General features: G+C 51.8%; 1 protein-coding gene across 4 annotated transcripts in view; it reads left to right on the top strand.

Annotated features, from left to right (window-relative positions):
• The window catches only part of PTPRA (protein tyrosine phosphatase receptor type A), a 150,148-nt gene that overhangs the window by 121,325 nt on the left and 13,666 nt on the right, over positions 1 to 15,157 (top strand). For all 4 annotated transcript variants that reach the window (XM_075420274.1, XM_075420272.1, XM_075420273.1 and 1 more), the window contains 7 exons: positions 1,621 to 1,638; positions 6,787 to 6,871; positions 7,983 to 8,056; positions 10,722 to 10,858; positions 12,730 to 12,820; positions 13,285 to 13,361; positions 14,691 to 14,727. In XM_075420274.1, the coding sequence (XP_075276389.1) occupies positions 1,621 to 1,638; positions 6,787 to 6,871; positions 7,983 to 8,056; positions 10,722 to 10,858; positions 12,730 to 12,820; positions 13,285 to 13,361; positions 14,691 to 14,727 (519 nt within the window). The remainder of the gene's footprint in view (positions 1 to 1,620; positions 1,639 to 6,786; positions 6,872 to 7,982; positions 8,057 to 10,721; positions 10,859 to 12,729; positions 12,821 to 13,284; positions 13,362 to 14,690; positions 14,728 to 15,157) is intronic.

Raw genomic sequence — 15,157 nt, 5'->3', positions numbered from 1 at the left:
CCAGCAATCTTAGCTGATCTGTGACTCTTCAGCCATGGTTTGCCCATTGCCGCATCATTTGAGACCCAGCTTTGGTACTACATGCCTCTGAGCTGCAGCAGCTGCGTAGCAGTGCCTGCTAGAGGTTGTAGTGAAAGCCTTGGCAGTGCAGGGTTTCGTGGAAAAACAGGATGGATAACTTGGTGGGGGGGGTAGGAAAGACTGAAAGCAGATAATACGGGACTTAATGCAGGGAGATGTCGAGTGTACGTTCTTTAAGAATTAATTTCTCAAGGGATACTGGGTGTTGGGTATCTAAACCCCTCCTCGGATCAGTGGGATGTGTGTGCCCTCTTCCCCTGGGCGTCTTTGGAAGCCGCAGCCCGTGAAGCCGCAGTGAAGTTGTCTTTGCTACCAGCCTAGAAAGGGATGTGGCTGAAGGAAGTTTGCAAGACACCTTTCCACCTTTCTTATCATCCTGCCATCCCGGAACTCATCCAGCTTCCGTTCAAACACAGATCCTCAAGGCTTTTTTGCAGGGTGAAGGAGTCCTGAGTAACGTTAAATACATGCACGGTGCAAATTTAGAAGAAGTGTAGCCTTTGAATTGGGGTGGTAAAGGCAAAAGCCTCAATTACTGCTAGGATCTGGATTTTGTAATGCAACGTCTGCTAGCAGGGGACTGAATTTATCATTTTTGTGTCTTTTCTACTTTTTTTATGACTTGGGTTACTGGTTTTGGTGAAATCCCTTGGCGTACACTATGGCACGTTGGCCATTGCACCATCGAGGCCAGATGTGGCTTCTCACTTCATGTCAGTCCCCGGAACAAATGATCAACCGGATTCTTTCTTTATTTCAAATCATTTGTCAAGGAGCAAAATTCATTTTAGGGCCGCCCTTCCCATTAATCTTCATCGGAAATTTGAGTATCGGTCACGGAGGAATGAAGCGGTGCTCGAGAGAGGTGCAGCAGCAGATGACGTCGCATGAGTTACACCTCGTGCAGCCGGTTCCCGCTTCTCCAAACCTCCCGAGGTTGTCTCAGCCCCGCGCTGCCGCTCTTCACGCGTAAAACGGGGGCACGGGGTGCCCACGCCAGGCGCGTTGCAGCGGGAGACCTGGGCTGGGCTCGTGTTGGCACGGGTTGCTTCTGGCTTCCTCAAGCTGAGACACCCGAAACTGCAGGCAGGGACTTTCCTTGAGAGCTCCTCGTCCCCATCCCTGAGCCCAGCTGCTCTTAATTGAACTCTTGGCTCTGCCGCTCTTAAAATTACACACGGCTGTTATCTCTTAATATTTAAACACTAATGAATTACACCAGTGGCTTACTGGTTATAGGCTTAAATAGACTGCTATCCATTAAGAGCAGCAAGTTGTGTTTATTGATGCTATAGCTCAGCTTCAGCTCCCTGCCCTGCTGATAAAAACTTGGGGTTTGTTCCTTTTTCCTCATTACCAAGTGAAGGCTGAAATTCGTTTTGACATCCTGGCTTTGTAGCTGGGGTTTTATAAGGAAAGATTTACAAGAAGATGATGAGAGTTACTAAATTTGTTACTGTCTTGGTCTTTGATCCTTCCTGACTTATTAAAATGTATATTTCTTTGTTGCTAAGAGACTTTTGTTTTCTTTTTCTGCAGGTAACTCTGACAGAAGAGGTAAGAATATTATATTTCGTTGCTCTTTACCCAAGCCCTCGGTAAAGATGTTTCCAGAACTGTTCTGCTATTAGATAGCTCTCCTTATGACACACTTCCAAATTTGCTTTTACAAAGCTTATCGAGCTCTTTAGGAGAGCTGGTGACACGCTGATATCGTAATTTGTGTTAGGTTCTTGGAAATACACAATCCCATACCAATTTGTACATGTCCTATGAGATACATCGAGTTCCTGCTGAACGCTCTGAAAATACCAGCGTTTCCGTCCCAAGAGTTGGATAAACAAGACTTAAGAAGCCATTCAAGCAATTTCCTTCTTTTTCTGCTGATGAATTGTCATTATTGACTGTGACTTGCCCTGTCTGATCCGGACCCATTCTGCAAATGATGTGAATAATTATTATTCTCCTTAATTCTGTTGGCAAGCAGTAGCACAAACCCATTTCTTGTAATATAATAGCACTTAGGCGCCTTTTTCCATCTTTTAGTTCTGAGAAGTGGCATCACTTCCAGAATATTTGCGATTACTGACTGCTTTAGCAGGATGGGAGCGGGTGGAGCAGAGGTACGGCTGGGTCCAGTCGCTGCCTGTAGAAACGAGCTCCCTCTGTGTGTTTGCATCATCGCTCTGATGGGTTCTTCAGCTTCGGAAACTCCACGGCAGTCGCTTTGCGCTGCTTGGGGTGTCAAGCTCGCACCACGGAATCGCAGAATAGAATCATGGCAGGCTTTGGGTCAGAAGGGGCCGTTAAAGGCCATCTGGGCCAACCCCTGTGCAATGAGCAGGGACATCTTCAACTCAGTCAGGTTGCTCCCAGCCCCATCCAACCTGACCTTGAACATTTCCAGGGATGGGGCATCGACCACCTCTCTGGGCAACCTGGGCCGGTGTTTCACCACCCTCATAAAAAATTTCTTCCTTATATCTAGTCTAAATTTACCTTCTTCTAGTTTAAAACCATTACCCCTTGTCTTATCGCAACAGGCCCTGCTAAAAAGTCCCTCTCCAGCTTTCCTGGAGGCCCCCTTCAAGTAATGAAGGGTTTCTCTAAGGTCTCCCCTTGTCCTTCTCCTCCCCAGGCTGAGCAGCCCCAGCTCTCCCAGCCTTTCCTCCCAGCAGAGGGGTTCCAGCCCTCGCATCATTGCTGGGGCCTCCTCTGGCCCCGCTCCCACAGCTCCAGCTCTGTCCTGTGCTGAGGGCTCCAGAGCTGGGCGCAGGACTCCCGGGGGGTCTCAGCAGAGCCGGGCAGAGGGGCAGAACCCCCTCCCTCACCCCATGTCCACGCTGCTGGGGATGCAGCCCAGGGCACGGTTGGCCTTCTGGGCTGTGAGTGCGCGTTGCTGGGTCATGTCCAGCTTTTCATCCCCCAGCACCACCAAGTCCTTCTCCCCACGACTGCTCTCCATCCCTGCATCCCCCACCCTGTACTGATACCGAGGGCTGCCCTGACCCAGGTGCAGGACCTTGCCCTTGGCCTTGTTGAACCTCATGATGTTCACACAGGGGCGCAGAAAGGGCCATGCCTGCCTTCCAGAAGGCACCAAGGCATGGTTTGGTGCAGCAGGCAACGCATCCTCTCCTGGTTCCCTATGGATGCGTTGAAATACTGCATCCATATCCCAGTGGGATGGACAGAAAGCAGCAGAGAGACCTGGAGCTTGGGAGGATCCTGTGTCTTTGAAGCATTGCTCTGCTCATTGCACCCCTCTCCCAAAGCTTCTCCCTGCCGTGGCAGCACCTTGTTAGGAGATGGGACCGCTGTGAATACGCTCTCGGGTTTATCCAGAGCCGTGATGTCTGGTGTGGCTTCTTCTTCCGCCTCCCAAATACAATTGGGAAGGAAATATTGCAGGACAGCAAATAGAGGTTGCATCACGGATCCGCTCCCGCAGGCTCTGTACGGTGTTTGCAGGGAACGTAGCTGGCCTGTGCTTTAAACCCCGCCTGGGATCTCAGAGGTGGGATTTAAACTCTTTAAACTGCTCTGCTCCCCCTCTGCGACCATTTTGCAGGATTTGTTTTCCAGGAGATCCACATCTCGTGTGCTGGGGTTTTGTTTAAGAAACACTGACCCTAAGTCTTTGCTTCCATTTCTTTTACCCACTTTTTTTTTTTTTTTTGCTTGTGATCCCATAGTTTCACAGAATCACAGAATAGTAGGGGTTGGCAGGGACCTCTGTGGGTCATCTAGTCCAACCCTCCTGCCGAAGCAGGGTCACCCACAGCAGGCTGCACCAGGACCTTGTCCACGCGGGTCTTGAATATCTCCAGAGAAGGAGACTCCACAACCTCCCTGGGCAGCCTGTTCCAGTGCTCTGTCACCCTCAGAGGGAAGAAGTTCTTCCTCATGTTGTTTGTTTGATTTGACTCAAGTTTCGTTGGCAGCGGTGAGCAAGGAGGGCTGCTCAGCCCTGTCCCTCTCTGCCGGGCGTGACGTACAGGGGACAGCCTATAGACTGCTCTGTAGCACCTCTGCCTATGGTTGGAGACATGATCTCAAGCATCAGAAGATGGTTTGCTGGCTCCTCAGAGGTGCCAGGACAAGATTTAAGCATCCTGATGCCTTCCAGGCTCTGGACTAAGGTGCTCCAGCACTGGAGGTCTGTGGAAGCAGAGGGTTGAGTCCCCGTCCCTTGTCCAAGCGAGGTGGGAGTGTGAAACCCCTGGGGCTGAGGCTGGAGCGGGACAGGAGCTGCGGGGGGTTGGCACCGCTCACCAGGGCTGGCTGCGGGGCGGAGGGACCGGCTGGGGACCCTCCAGCTTGTTTCCTGCCTGGGCTTTGCTGGGTGGGCCGGGCAGCACGCCGGCGGTTAGCGACCGCGGTGGAAAAGCTCTAACTCATCCAGCCAGACGTGTCGAAAGAACGGCTGCAGAAAAACAAACCACCAACCCCCCCAGGCTCCCTGCATCCTGCTGCCAGAGGCACCCCTGCCGAAACCCTGCCCGTAAATCACGTCTCCTGCCAACCGGCGCTGGCTCAGCGCCGGCTGGGCTGAGCTTAGCCCCGTCCAAGGCAGGAGAGATGGTCCAACGACGCGTAGTGCCCTGGGCTTTGTCGCCTTCCCCTCCTCTGGCCAGGGTGGCGATGGTGGTTGCGGTCGGAGGTCTCGAGGGGAAGCGTGTTGGAGGAGAGGCGAGGGCTGGCTGTGGTTGGGTGAAGAGGCTCCGTGGTGGCTTTGCCTTCCGGGTCCTGCTTTTGGAAAGCCTCGCGGTGGGTAGTGCGAAGGCTGGGGCAGCTACTGAGCGTGCAGGAGGCAGAAATGCCTCCCAGTAAATTCCTCGGCTTTTTGCTGCTGGGCTGGGGGAGGCCATCTACGTGAGGCCAGTAGATGAGAAGAACAAAGGCATGCAAGATGGGGAGGATTTCAGATTTTCATTTGCCATACCACATCATTACCTTTAAATCATTACACCGAAAATCATCATTTTTGGTCAGAATAACATTTCCAGACCTTACAACCACAGAGGGACAAATGCAGAAATACAACCAGAGTGCTCCTTGGTAGCTCAGTAGTCAGAGATGGACAAAATAAATCCCACCTCAGAAAATCTGCTGGCTGAAATTGCGGAGACATGTGGAGCAGGAATCTGGCCGGGCAGGGAAATGCATGGACAGAAGGTGGAAAGGGGGGTCATGCCCTGCAGTCTCGGGGGGCCATGGCACGTAGACGCGATGTGATGGCCCATACAGATAGAGCAAGCTGATGGAAAATCAAAATAACCCCAGCTGGCGTCGCTGGCATCCACATTTATCTGAAAAAATGCCCTTTGGGGCCATTTTCGTATCTGGTTAGCGTTGCTGGGCTTCCAGCCCCATCTGGGTAATTTGCTTGCACCAACCACTGTTCCACTGACCTCCAGGCCAAGCTGCAAACAGCTTATTTAACAAAAAAAGAAAAACTATTATGGGTCCCAGAGGATAGGAACATTTCAGACGTGGCTAATTCAAGTGTGTTTGCAAGGGAATTGCGCGGCGCCTGCCCTCGAGAAGCATCTGCGAGGGAGTGAGCAGCGAAGCGAGCCGAACGAGTTCATACTCGGTGGCCTTGCGGTGCGGAGCGTTCACGATGGGTTGTCTAACATCACCTCCTCTCTAAATTCAGTGTTTCCAGGGGGCAGAGAAGTCCTAGCAGGAGCCACCTCTGCGATGAGCCAGGCAGATCATGAGTAGCTCAGTAGCCCTGAACCTCTCCAGCAAACCTCAGCCTGAAGGTGTTCAGGGCCCAGGTGCGACGTGAAGCATCGCGCTCTTGTCCTATTTGACATGGAACTGGAAGCAAAAGCATGATGGTTTTACAAGGGTAGCATCTGTGGGATCTTACAAAGGCCACAGTTTTCATGGAATCACAGAATCATTAAGGTTGGCAAAGACCTTGAAGATCATCAAGTCCAACCATCAACACAACACCACCATGCCTGCTAAACCATGTCCTGAAGTGCCACATCTACACGTTTTTTGAACACCTTCAGGGGTGGGGACTCCACCACCTCCCTGGGCAGCCTGCTCCAATGCCTGACCACTCTTTCAGTAAAGAAATTTTTCCTAATATCCAATCTGAACCTCCCCTGACACAACTTGAGGCCATTAAACCTCCCCTGACGCAGCTTGAAGCCATTAGCAGTTTTCACCTGTTTTAATATAAGGTTCCTTATCATGCTATACCGAACTCGTGGACCTGTTTAGAAGCTTCTCATGTGGATCCTTACGTCTCAGGCAGAAGACTTTGTAGGTCCTCAGGTGATAGAGCAGGAACTTCTACTGGTGGCTGGTGGGCCACCATGGGCACGTTTAATTGTGCAGAAGAAACCCCTAAGACAGCCCGCTCACAACTTTCTCAATCACTGTTTTCATCTGCAAGGTCACAATTTCACAGTGAACGACTCGTGGAGAAGATTGAGGTGCTTTGAATCGCGGTTGCGGGTTTTAATCTGACCTCGGAATACCTGAGATACGTGGTGCTCGCTCAGGTTGCGTAGGTCTTCAATGTTCAGACTTGACAAGCATAACCTTACTTAATTTTTTTCATTATTATTATTATTATTGCTATTTTGCAAGCACAAATTATAGAGCTCTGCCCTGTTGAATGATGGCGCTGGATGTTTTTTGACAGCTGTCGATAACCGCACCTTTCTTCTCCTGTTGCAGATGAGACTCCAATTATAGCTGTGATGGTGGCCCTGTCTTCCCTTCTAGTCATAGTATTTATTATTATTGTGCTGTACATGTTAAGGTAAGAAATGCTTTAAGGCTGGCTTCCCTTATTTAACAGAAATTAATTACTGAATGAACAGGAATAAGCCTCTTGTTCCGTTTCCTAAGATAAAGGCTTAGTGTTTTAAAAAGAAACCCGCACAGATAATGAAGATGACACCTGCAGTTACCTAGGAAGTGATGCATATTCCTTTCTCTGGAAAGCTGCTCCTCGTGTGGGGTAATGCCTGTTCTGCTGCTGAAAATGTCATTTTTAGTGGCACATCGTGCCTGTGCGTCTTCCTCTGCGAGGTGGCGTACGACCGGAGCTTGTTAGGAGCGTTAGGGATGCCTGTAGCTGGAACAGTAACATAGCAAAGGCTTTTTTAGGTCCATTTTTAAAAAATCCCAGCATTTGGGCTGCTCAAGTGTAGCGCACCCAGCTCCTGAGTGCGTATCTGCTCAGCTAGAAGAGAGCGTTTGGTCACCTGCAGTAACCATTTTAATTTACTCAACAAGTTGATGATTAAACAAGTAAGAAAAAAATATAAAAAATAAAAAACTCTCTCCATAGTGGTGGAAAAATTCCCTTCCTCTGCTGGCTCTGGGCCTGCCCTCGCAGCAGTGAACCTGAGGAGGGTTTTGCCTGGGGAGTTCAGCAGCAGCAGGCTTTGAGTCCTCCCCACCTGGCTTCCAGCCCTTAAAAAACAAGGGTTTCTGTTCGCCGCCGCCCGCCAGGTGATTCAGCAAAACCCTTAACTTCAGGCAAGCGGAGCGTAAGCATCTGCTTCACGTTAAAAGCACGTGGCGAAGGGCTTGGCTGCAGGACGGAGCAGCCTGGGGTTTATGTGCTTTGCTGAATCAGCCTGTGGAGCAGGAGCTCCTTGGGGCGTTCTCCTTAAAAAACAGCCTTAAAGCTTCTCCTCCTGGCTTTCACCTTGCTGTGGTCTCCAGCAGCCTTTCCAGATGTGGTCAGCTGAAAGTTACACCAGTAGGCAGGGTTTTAGATGTCCCTCTTGGACCCACCAGCTAGTTCCTCAAGCTGTAAGGAAGTGAGGAACACCCTTCATGGCCGCGTCTCTCATCCAGAAGGTAGCTTGGGCTTCTTGGTGGTTGTCTACTGATGTTCTCCCCTCCCTTGCCTTCCGCAGGTTCAAGAAATACAAGCAAGCAGGGAGTCACTCCAACTCCTTTCGCTTGTCCAACGGCCGGACGGATGATGCAGGTGAGGCCCGCGTCCGTGCGACACGGGGAGCGAAAGTGCAGCTTGCAGAAGGAATAAGCTTTGTTCAGATCGAAGCGGGTCAATCCAAACGTTCTTCAGCATAGCAATCCATTTGGCTTTCATTTTGCCCCCCTGCTTGGAGTCGGCCAAAGTTAGCTAGCGAAATAACCAGCAATCCTCCTATAAATTGTAAAAATTACAAAAAAGTCATCAAACCCTCGAAGCGGCAAAAGCAGGGTTGGTTTATGCCCTCCGGGGCGGCTCTCCGGGCAGCGCAGAGCTACCCAGGGTGGTCTGCTGACCGTGCAGTGCCTTGAATGGAAATGGGAACGCGCTGGTGGTTTGCTGGAAATGTGTAAAAATGAAGATTGTGTTCTGTTTTAGTGTGGTCTCGGAAGGGCGTATGAAGGCGGTCGTGAGTATGTATTTATATTATTTCTGGTGGGAATAATATAAATATTATACACCAGAATAAATATAAATACACTAGAATAATATAAATATGATGCACCAGAAGACAGACCTCTGTAGAAGTCCAGGAAAGCCCGTGGATGTGGCATTGTCACAGCCCAAGCCCAATGCAGTGACAAGGGCCTGGGGACTCGGTGGGCTGGATGCCACGGCTTTGTTCTCCCACCTTGTATTATTGTAGGAAAGTGTTTTTTCATCTAAATTTTTATTTGTTTGTTGTTCTGAACTTTCTCTGTTTTCCATGATTTTGGCAAGCTTTTATAGAACAGGAATTCGCTTCCCAGCTTTCATTCCAGAAAGAAGATGTTTGCCCTCAAGTGGTTGATGTTAAAATGGGCGATCACTTCCAACACTGAACTACTCACAGTTCCTCTTGAGTTTTCACAAGATCTCTTTGGCTCAAACAAGAACCTTTTTCGAAAAAACACACCTTTAGGAGATAATTAAATAACCTTCCACCCTTTCAAATTAGGATGATGACTGATTAAAACTCTCATGCAGATCTTCACGCTAACTGTAGGCACCAAACTGAGAGAAAGCAGGGAATATGTTGCTTTTTTCGTTATAAAAACCTTTCTGGACCTCTTAAAGATGCATAAACGCAATTTTAAAGTCTTGTGCTATAATGTCTAAAGTTTGCTGGCCCTGAGCTTGTCTCGTTTTCTGGTTCTGAGCCAGAGCTGCCCATTGAGGGTCAGAAGTTAGGCATCTCCATCCATATGCAAGCACCTAAGTGAGTGCTTGAAGAAGATCCACCGCCTCTTAGACTCGGTTCAGGTCCTTTTTCTGAGCTCCCTCCACATAAACCAAACACCTTCAGAGCGAGCGCTAACTGAAAGTCAGCACCTTTTTTTTCCACCTTGGCAGCTAAGACCTTCCCCACCCGTTCTACATTTCTGCAGGCGGAGGTGTGAACTCCATAAACCGTGGGTTGTGTTGGGATAACCCTCGCGTGGCCTTTCTTGGCTGCGCTGAGGAACCACAGCAATAGCTACCGTTGCTGTGTCCACCTGGGACTTGTGTTACGGTGGTGGTGCCAAACTTCCCACGTGAGTGAGGGTGAAGTCTGAATTCAAAGCGGGGTGGTCTTCATGCCCCAGTATTGATGACTTGGAGTCGTAGTCATTTAGGTTGGAAAAGACCCTTAAGATTGTCGAGTCCCACTGTAAATCTGATGCTGCCAAGTCCACCACTAAACCATGTCCCTCAGCACGACATCTGCACGTTTTTTGAACCCCTCCAGCGATGGGGACTCCACCACTGCCCTGGGCAGCTGGTCCAATGCCTGACCACTCTCTCAGTAAAGACGTTTCTCCTAATATCCAATCTAAACCTCTCCCGGTGCAACCTGAGGCCATTGCCTCTCGTCCTATCGCTGGTTACCTGGGAGAAGAGACCAACCCCCACCTCACTACACCCTCCTGTCAGGTAGTTGTAGAGAGCGATAAGGTCTCCCCTCAGCCTCCTCTTCTCCAGACTGAACAGCACCAGCTCCTTCAGTCACTCCTCATCAGACTTGTTCTCCAGAGCCCTCCCCAGCCTCGCTGCCCTTCTCTGGACATGCTCCAGCCCCTCAATGTCCTTCTTGGAGTGAGGGGCCCAAAGCTGAACACAGCACTCAAGGTGCGGCCTCACCAGTGCCAAGTACAGGGGCACGATCCTCTCCCTGCTCCTGCTGGCCACACCATTGCTGATCCAAGCCAGGATGCCGCTGGCCTTCTTGGCCACCTGGGCACACTGCTGGCTGATGTTCAGCCGGCTGTCAACCAGCACCCCAAGGTCCTTTTCTGTGGGGCAGCTCTCCAGCCCCTCCTCCCCAAGCCTGTAGCATTGCATGGGGTTGTTAGACATGGTCGTCGTTGCCGTTTCATCCCCAAATTTTTGTGCACCACCTGTAGGAACAGCAAAAGGCCAGGAAGTGTTCAAGGCCAGGTTGGACAGGGCTTTGAGCAGCCTGGTCTGGTGGAAGGTGTCCCTGCCCATGGCATGGGATTGCAGCAAGATGATCTGTAAGGTCCCTTCCAACACAAACCATTGTGTGATTCTGCGAAAATAAGGACAGCGAGGATGCAAGGTGGCCCTGAAAGCAGACAGCCCAGGGTGTGTAAGGTCCCTGTGCCCACCTGGGCATGGATGAGTGCTGGGCACGGGGAGCGGCTGGGTGGGCACCTCTGATGCGTGGGTGTCGTTGCAGAGCCTCAGAGCATGCCGCTGCTCGCCCGCTCCCCCAGCACCAACCGTAAATACCCGCCTCTGCCCGTCGATAAGCTGGAAGAGGAGATCAACCGCCGGATGGCAGATGACAACAAGCTCTTTCGGGAGGAGTTCAACGTGAGTGCCTTTGCTTCTTGCACTTAAATCCTGCAGGGTGCTCTCGGCGTTGAGCTTAGGACAAGCAGCAGGGGAAAATCTGGCCTCACTTCATGGAGCTGTGACGAAACAGCTGGGACATCAGGGAGGAGCTGCAGCGTGCAGTGGTACCCAGCTTGGGGACGGCACATCAATAAAAAATCGATAAAATAACGATGCCGGTGCTGGATGCCGTGCTTCAGCAGACCTTACCTGGGAGCATCATGGAGGGAGTTACGGTCTGCCCGGTCCGCAGGAGTTTCTCAAGGGGCTGCGAGGTGGGAGGACTGATTCTAGTCCTGAATCTGCTGTGGTGGTGGGCAAACCACTGCTCCTCATGTTCACTGCAGACAGCAGAGCTTTGCTAGCAAGCGGCGCTACGAGGTTACGTTTTTCTGGGTGCGGGAGGTGTCCTGGATGTCTTTGGGTCCTCCAGATCCTCCCTGCCTGCTGGTTTGCTCCCAGGCTCTGCCTCCCTCCTCCCAATCCTCACGGCTTAAATCCACAAACAGTTAAAACAAGAGCTCTGATAGCAAACCAGAAATGACCCCATCTATTTCAGTGAGCTGTTAACCCTGAAACAGAACGATGACAGTTTATAGGACAGCAGTTGTCCTTCAGCAGTGAGTGATAATTCAGGTCTTGTGCTTATCCCACGATGCTGAGCACCTCTCCTGAGATGGCCACCACCTCTTCCTGACGTTGCTGAGCTCTGCAGCTTCTTGTGATGATAAACCTGTTTCACCTTGGCAATACGAAAACAGGCAGAGCGGTAATGAGGTGTAGGCGACAACGTTAAACAACAGGCTGGAGTATCACAGCGTGCAGCGTAGGAGATGCCTGGACTCTCCATCAGCCTAAGGAAAGAAAGAAAATCTACTGTTGGTCTGGTTGTCCGCGCTGCAAAGGTGTCACCTGAAAATACACAAAACCTTAGGTCCAAGGTGTGGTACGGCAATCGGAGGATGATGACAAGATGAGAAAAAAAGCCACCCGACTTTCTCCAGCTGTCGCACAACTCGATACCCTTCCTGGCCACGCTTCGAAGAAACCAAATAGGTGCAAACGAATGCCCGGGGAGGCGAGGGTTTAGGTTATAAATACTCCATGGCCTTGAAGACTTCTGTTGCCAAAGCACGTCCGTCCTGTCAGCTGGGAGGGGTGGTGAATCCCCTGATACCTTCTCATCCTCTTCGCTGTTCAGTGAGGATGTGGAAAAACGGTGCTGGGGAAGCACCTCCTCTGCTCGAGCGCGAAACCCGGCTACTGTGACCAGGACAGCGTCGCCTGTGACCCCAGCACCCCCCAAACCAAAGGTCCCCGGCGCTGCTGGGTGAAGAATAGCTCCCTGCATGGGTGCACCTTCCCAGGGGTGTGCTCGGGTGGCGGGGGCTTTGATCGGGTCACCGTTAACATCACTGTTAACGGAGGAAACCTCAGCAGGAGCCTCCGCAGGCAGAAATGAGCTCCTCCATGGCTGGGCTGGTGGGTTTGGTGCCAGAGGCTTTGCTGCCACCTCGTGTTCTTGGGTCCTGAGATTGCAGACACCGCGTTTCAGAAGCGATTTTGCTCTCTCTGGTCCAGCCCAGGCTATTGGAATGGTCACCTTGAGCTCAGTGGGGATGAGGAGCTGGTGCTGAGGTGGAGGTGAGGGGTGGGGGTGGTGGGGAGGCGTCCGAAGGGGCAGGTGGACAAGGGGTTGCTGCTCACCTCCCTCCTGGAGGCCAGCAAAGGGTGACCACCCTCTGGTGGGATGCTTGGATGTGGCATGCACCGGCAGGCAGGTTGCGTTGTGGTTACTGGTGTGCCATGAGTAAGAACATTGTGGAAAACCCCATTTTCTGCCATTGCAGGCTCTCCCAGCGTGTCCCATACAGGCCACGTGTGAAGCTGCTTCCAAGGAGGAGAACAAGGAGAAGAACAGATACGTGAACATTTTGCCCTGTAGGTATCGGGGCTGGTTGGGCACGGGGGACATGGCCAGTGCTGCTGCCTGGGCTCCCTGTTCCTCTTCTCGGGATGGGAAAGGACATGGTTGAGCTCATTTCACCTCCCAGATGGATGACTGCATCTGCTTGAGCTTTAGATACCCACCAGGAGGAGCTCCCTGGAGCCCTCCACGGAATTAAATGGATGGGAAATGGCCAGCTCTCGCTGGGCGGCGTGGGGCGGTGGGCTGCCTCGGTGGCTGCCTCAAATGTGTGTGCTCTGCCGAAGAAAAACTTCTTGGGCGAGGTCTAGCACCTCTCCAGGCTTAGGCAAGAAGAATTTGGGGGCATAAAAGTGTTTGTGTATGCGGGGGAGCCAGCGAGCCGGGGCTCCCCTCCGACACCCAGCTTTCTCGCTACGCCAGGTATCAGCTGCGTGGAGGGAGTGAGTTTTAATACAAAGTTCTACTTTTCCTCCAGATGATCATTCCAGGGTTCACCTGACTCCTGTCGAGGGAGTTCCTGACTCCGACTACATCAACGCCTCCTTCATTAATGTGAGTTTTGTGATTTGAAGGGGAAATCCCCGCCGGCTGCGCCCCGGCCAGCGGTGCCTGGTCCCACCAGGAGCGCGAGGCCTTCGTTGGGTGTGAGTTTTGCCTAGGAGAGGATGGTTGAGAGACTACCTCCTATGTTAAGATCTTCCCAGCTCCTCCAGAGCAATAAATTACGCTATTTTTTGGTCTTGTAACCTTTATGTGGCCATGGTAGAGCTCACAGTGCTTCGCTCCGTGCCGTGAGATCAGACGAGCGTGGTTGGAGTAAGGGGCTGAGAGCCGGGACTCAGATTCTAGCTGTAGCTCTGCACTTCCTCGACTGCTTTGCCATGGTCCCATCTCTTCCCACCTCTCTTTTCCCCACTGCTAAAACAATGAGAACCTCTTGCACTCCTTAGGGTGCTGCAAAGTCGAGCCGGCTGGTTTGGAAGGGTTTTGGGAACCGTTCCTGCAGGAACTGGGGATTTCTGATTAATGGCTGATGAGGGGTGTGGCTGGTTAATCATCGGTACTTCCCAGCTTGCAGGCCTGGAGGTGGGAAGGGGATGCAAAAGAAATTGAGGAACCCAGCTAAGGTAGAAGCAACATTGCCCTGCTCTGCTCCTAGGAGGAGATGGGTCCTGTATGGTTATCACCATATAGCTCCAAGAGTTGGAAGGGTAATACGAAGAAGTATCACAGAATGGTAGGGGTTGGAAGAGACCTCTATGGGTCACCCAGTCCAACCCTCCTGCCGAAGCAGGGTCACCCAGAGCAGGCTGTAGAGGACCTTGTCCAGGTGGGTCTTGAATATCTCCAGAGAATGAGACTCCACAGCCTCCCTGTAGACCTCAAAGTAGACTTTGAGAAGGATGGAGGCACGTGGAGAAAAGAGAGACCCAAAAGAGCTTTTTACTTTCTTCACCAATAAATAAATATCCATTAGGGAACACACAGAATCGATGCCCGTGAGTTCAGCAGCCCCATCTCCCGGAGATGAACGCGGATTTTAAACGTGGTGCTCTGGGTGCGGGGTCTGGTCCCGGCAGAAGGCCTGTGGGGTATCGCTTCGTTAGCGCTTTGTGCCAACAAGTGGGGTCGTTCCCGCGTTACGTGAGCGTGGGGAGTGTTGCTCTGGGGCAGGGACCCTCTGCACGGGGATTTTCCATTATTTCTGCCCCGCTGTTGGAGCTGTTTCTCCCCTCGGAGGCTGCAGCCCCTGCTCTGCACAGGGCAGCGAGCAGCAGAGCAGGTGATGCCTCTATTAATGATGTGGCTGCACTTCGTGCCTCTTGTGTTAGAAAAATACAGGTCTTTCATTTGTCTTCCTTTTTCTCCTTTTCTCTCTAGGGGTACCAAGAGAAAAACAAGTTCATTGCTGCACAAGGTAAACGCTTGGTGGTTCCTGTAGCTCTGTCTGGTGGCGGCTGGGCTGGGGTCCTGCTGCTCTGCAAAGCTGTGCCAGTCTGACCACGGCGCAGCGCCTGGCAGAGCTCCCCTGCTCGAAAGGAGCCTTGGCCGGTCCACACTGGTTTTCCCAGTCAAAGGCCAGTGCTGGATGCATTGGGGGAGAAAGAGAAGCCGCACCTGTGCAATACTGATTGCTGGAGAGTGTCAAAGCCTTTCCTCCCTGAGCCTTGTCCTTCCACCCTGGCCCACAACTGCCTGTGCTCTCTGGAACTGTTGCTAGTGAGCTGCTTAATTAAATTCACAGAATCACAGTTGTGTTAGGGGTTGGCAGGGACCTCTGAGGGTCACCCAGTCCAACCCCCTGCCCAAGCAGGGTCACCCAGAGCAGGCTGCACAGCACCACGTCC

Source organism: Opisthocomus hoazin, chromosome 5 (genome assembly GCF_030867145.1).
Source record: "Opisthocomus hoazin isolate bOpiHoa1 chromosome 5, bOpiHoa1.hap1, whole genome shotgun sequence".
Classification (NCBI taxonomy): domain Eukaryota; kingdom Metazoa; phylum Chordata; class Aves; order Opisthocomiformes; family Opisthocomidae; genus Opisthocomus; species Opisthocomus hoazin.
The sequence above is the reverse complement of the archived record's forward strand: the minus strand, read 5'-3'. Positions and strand labels throughout refer to the sequence as shown.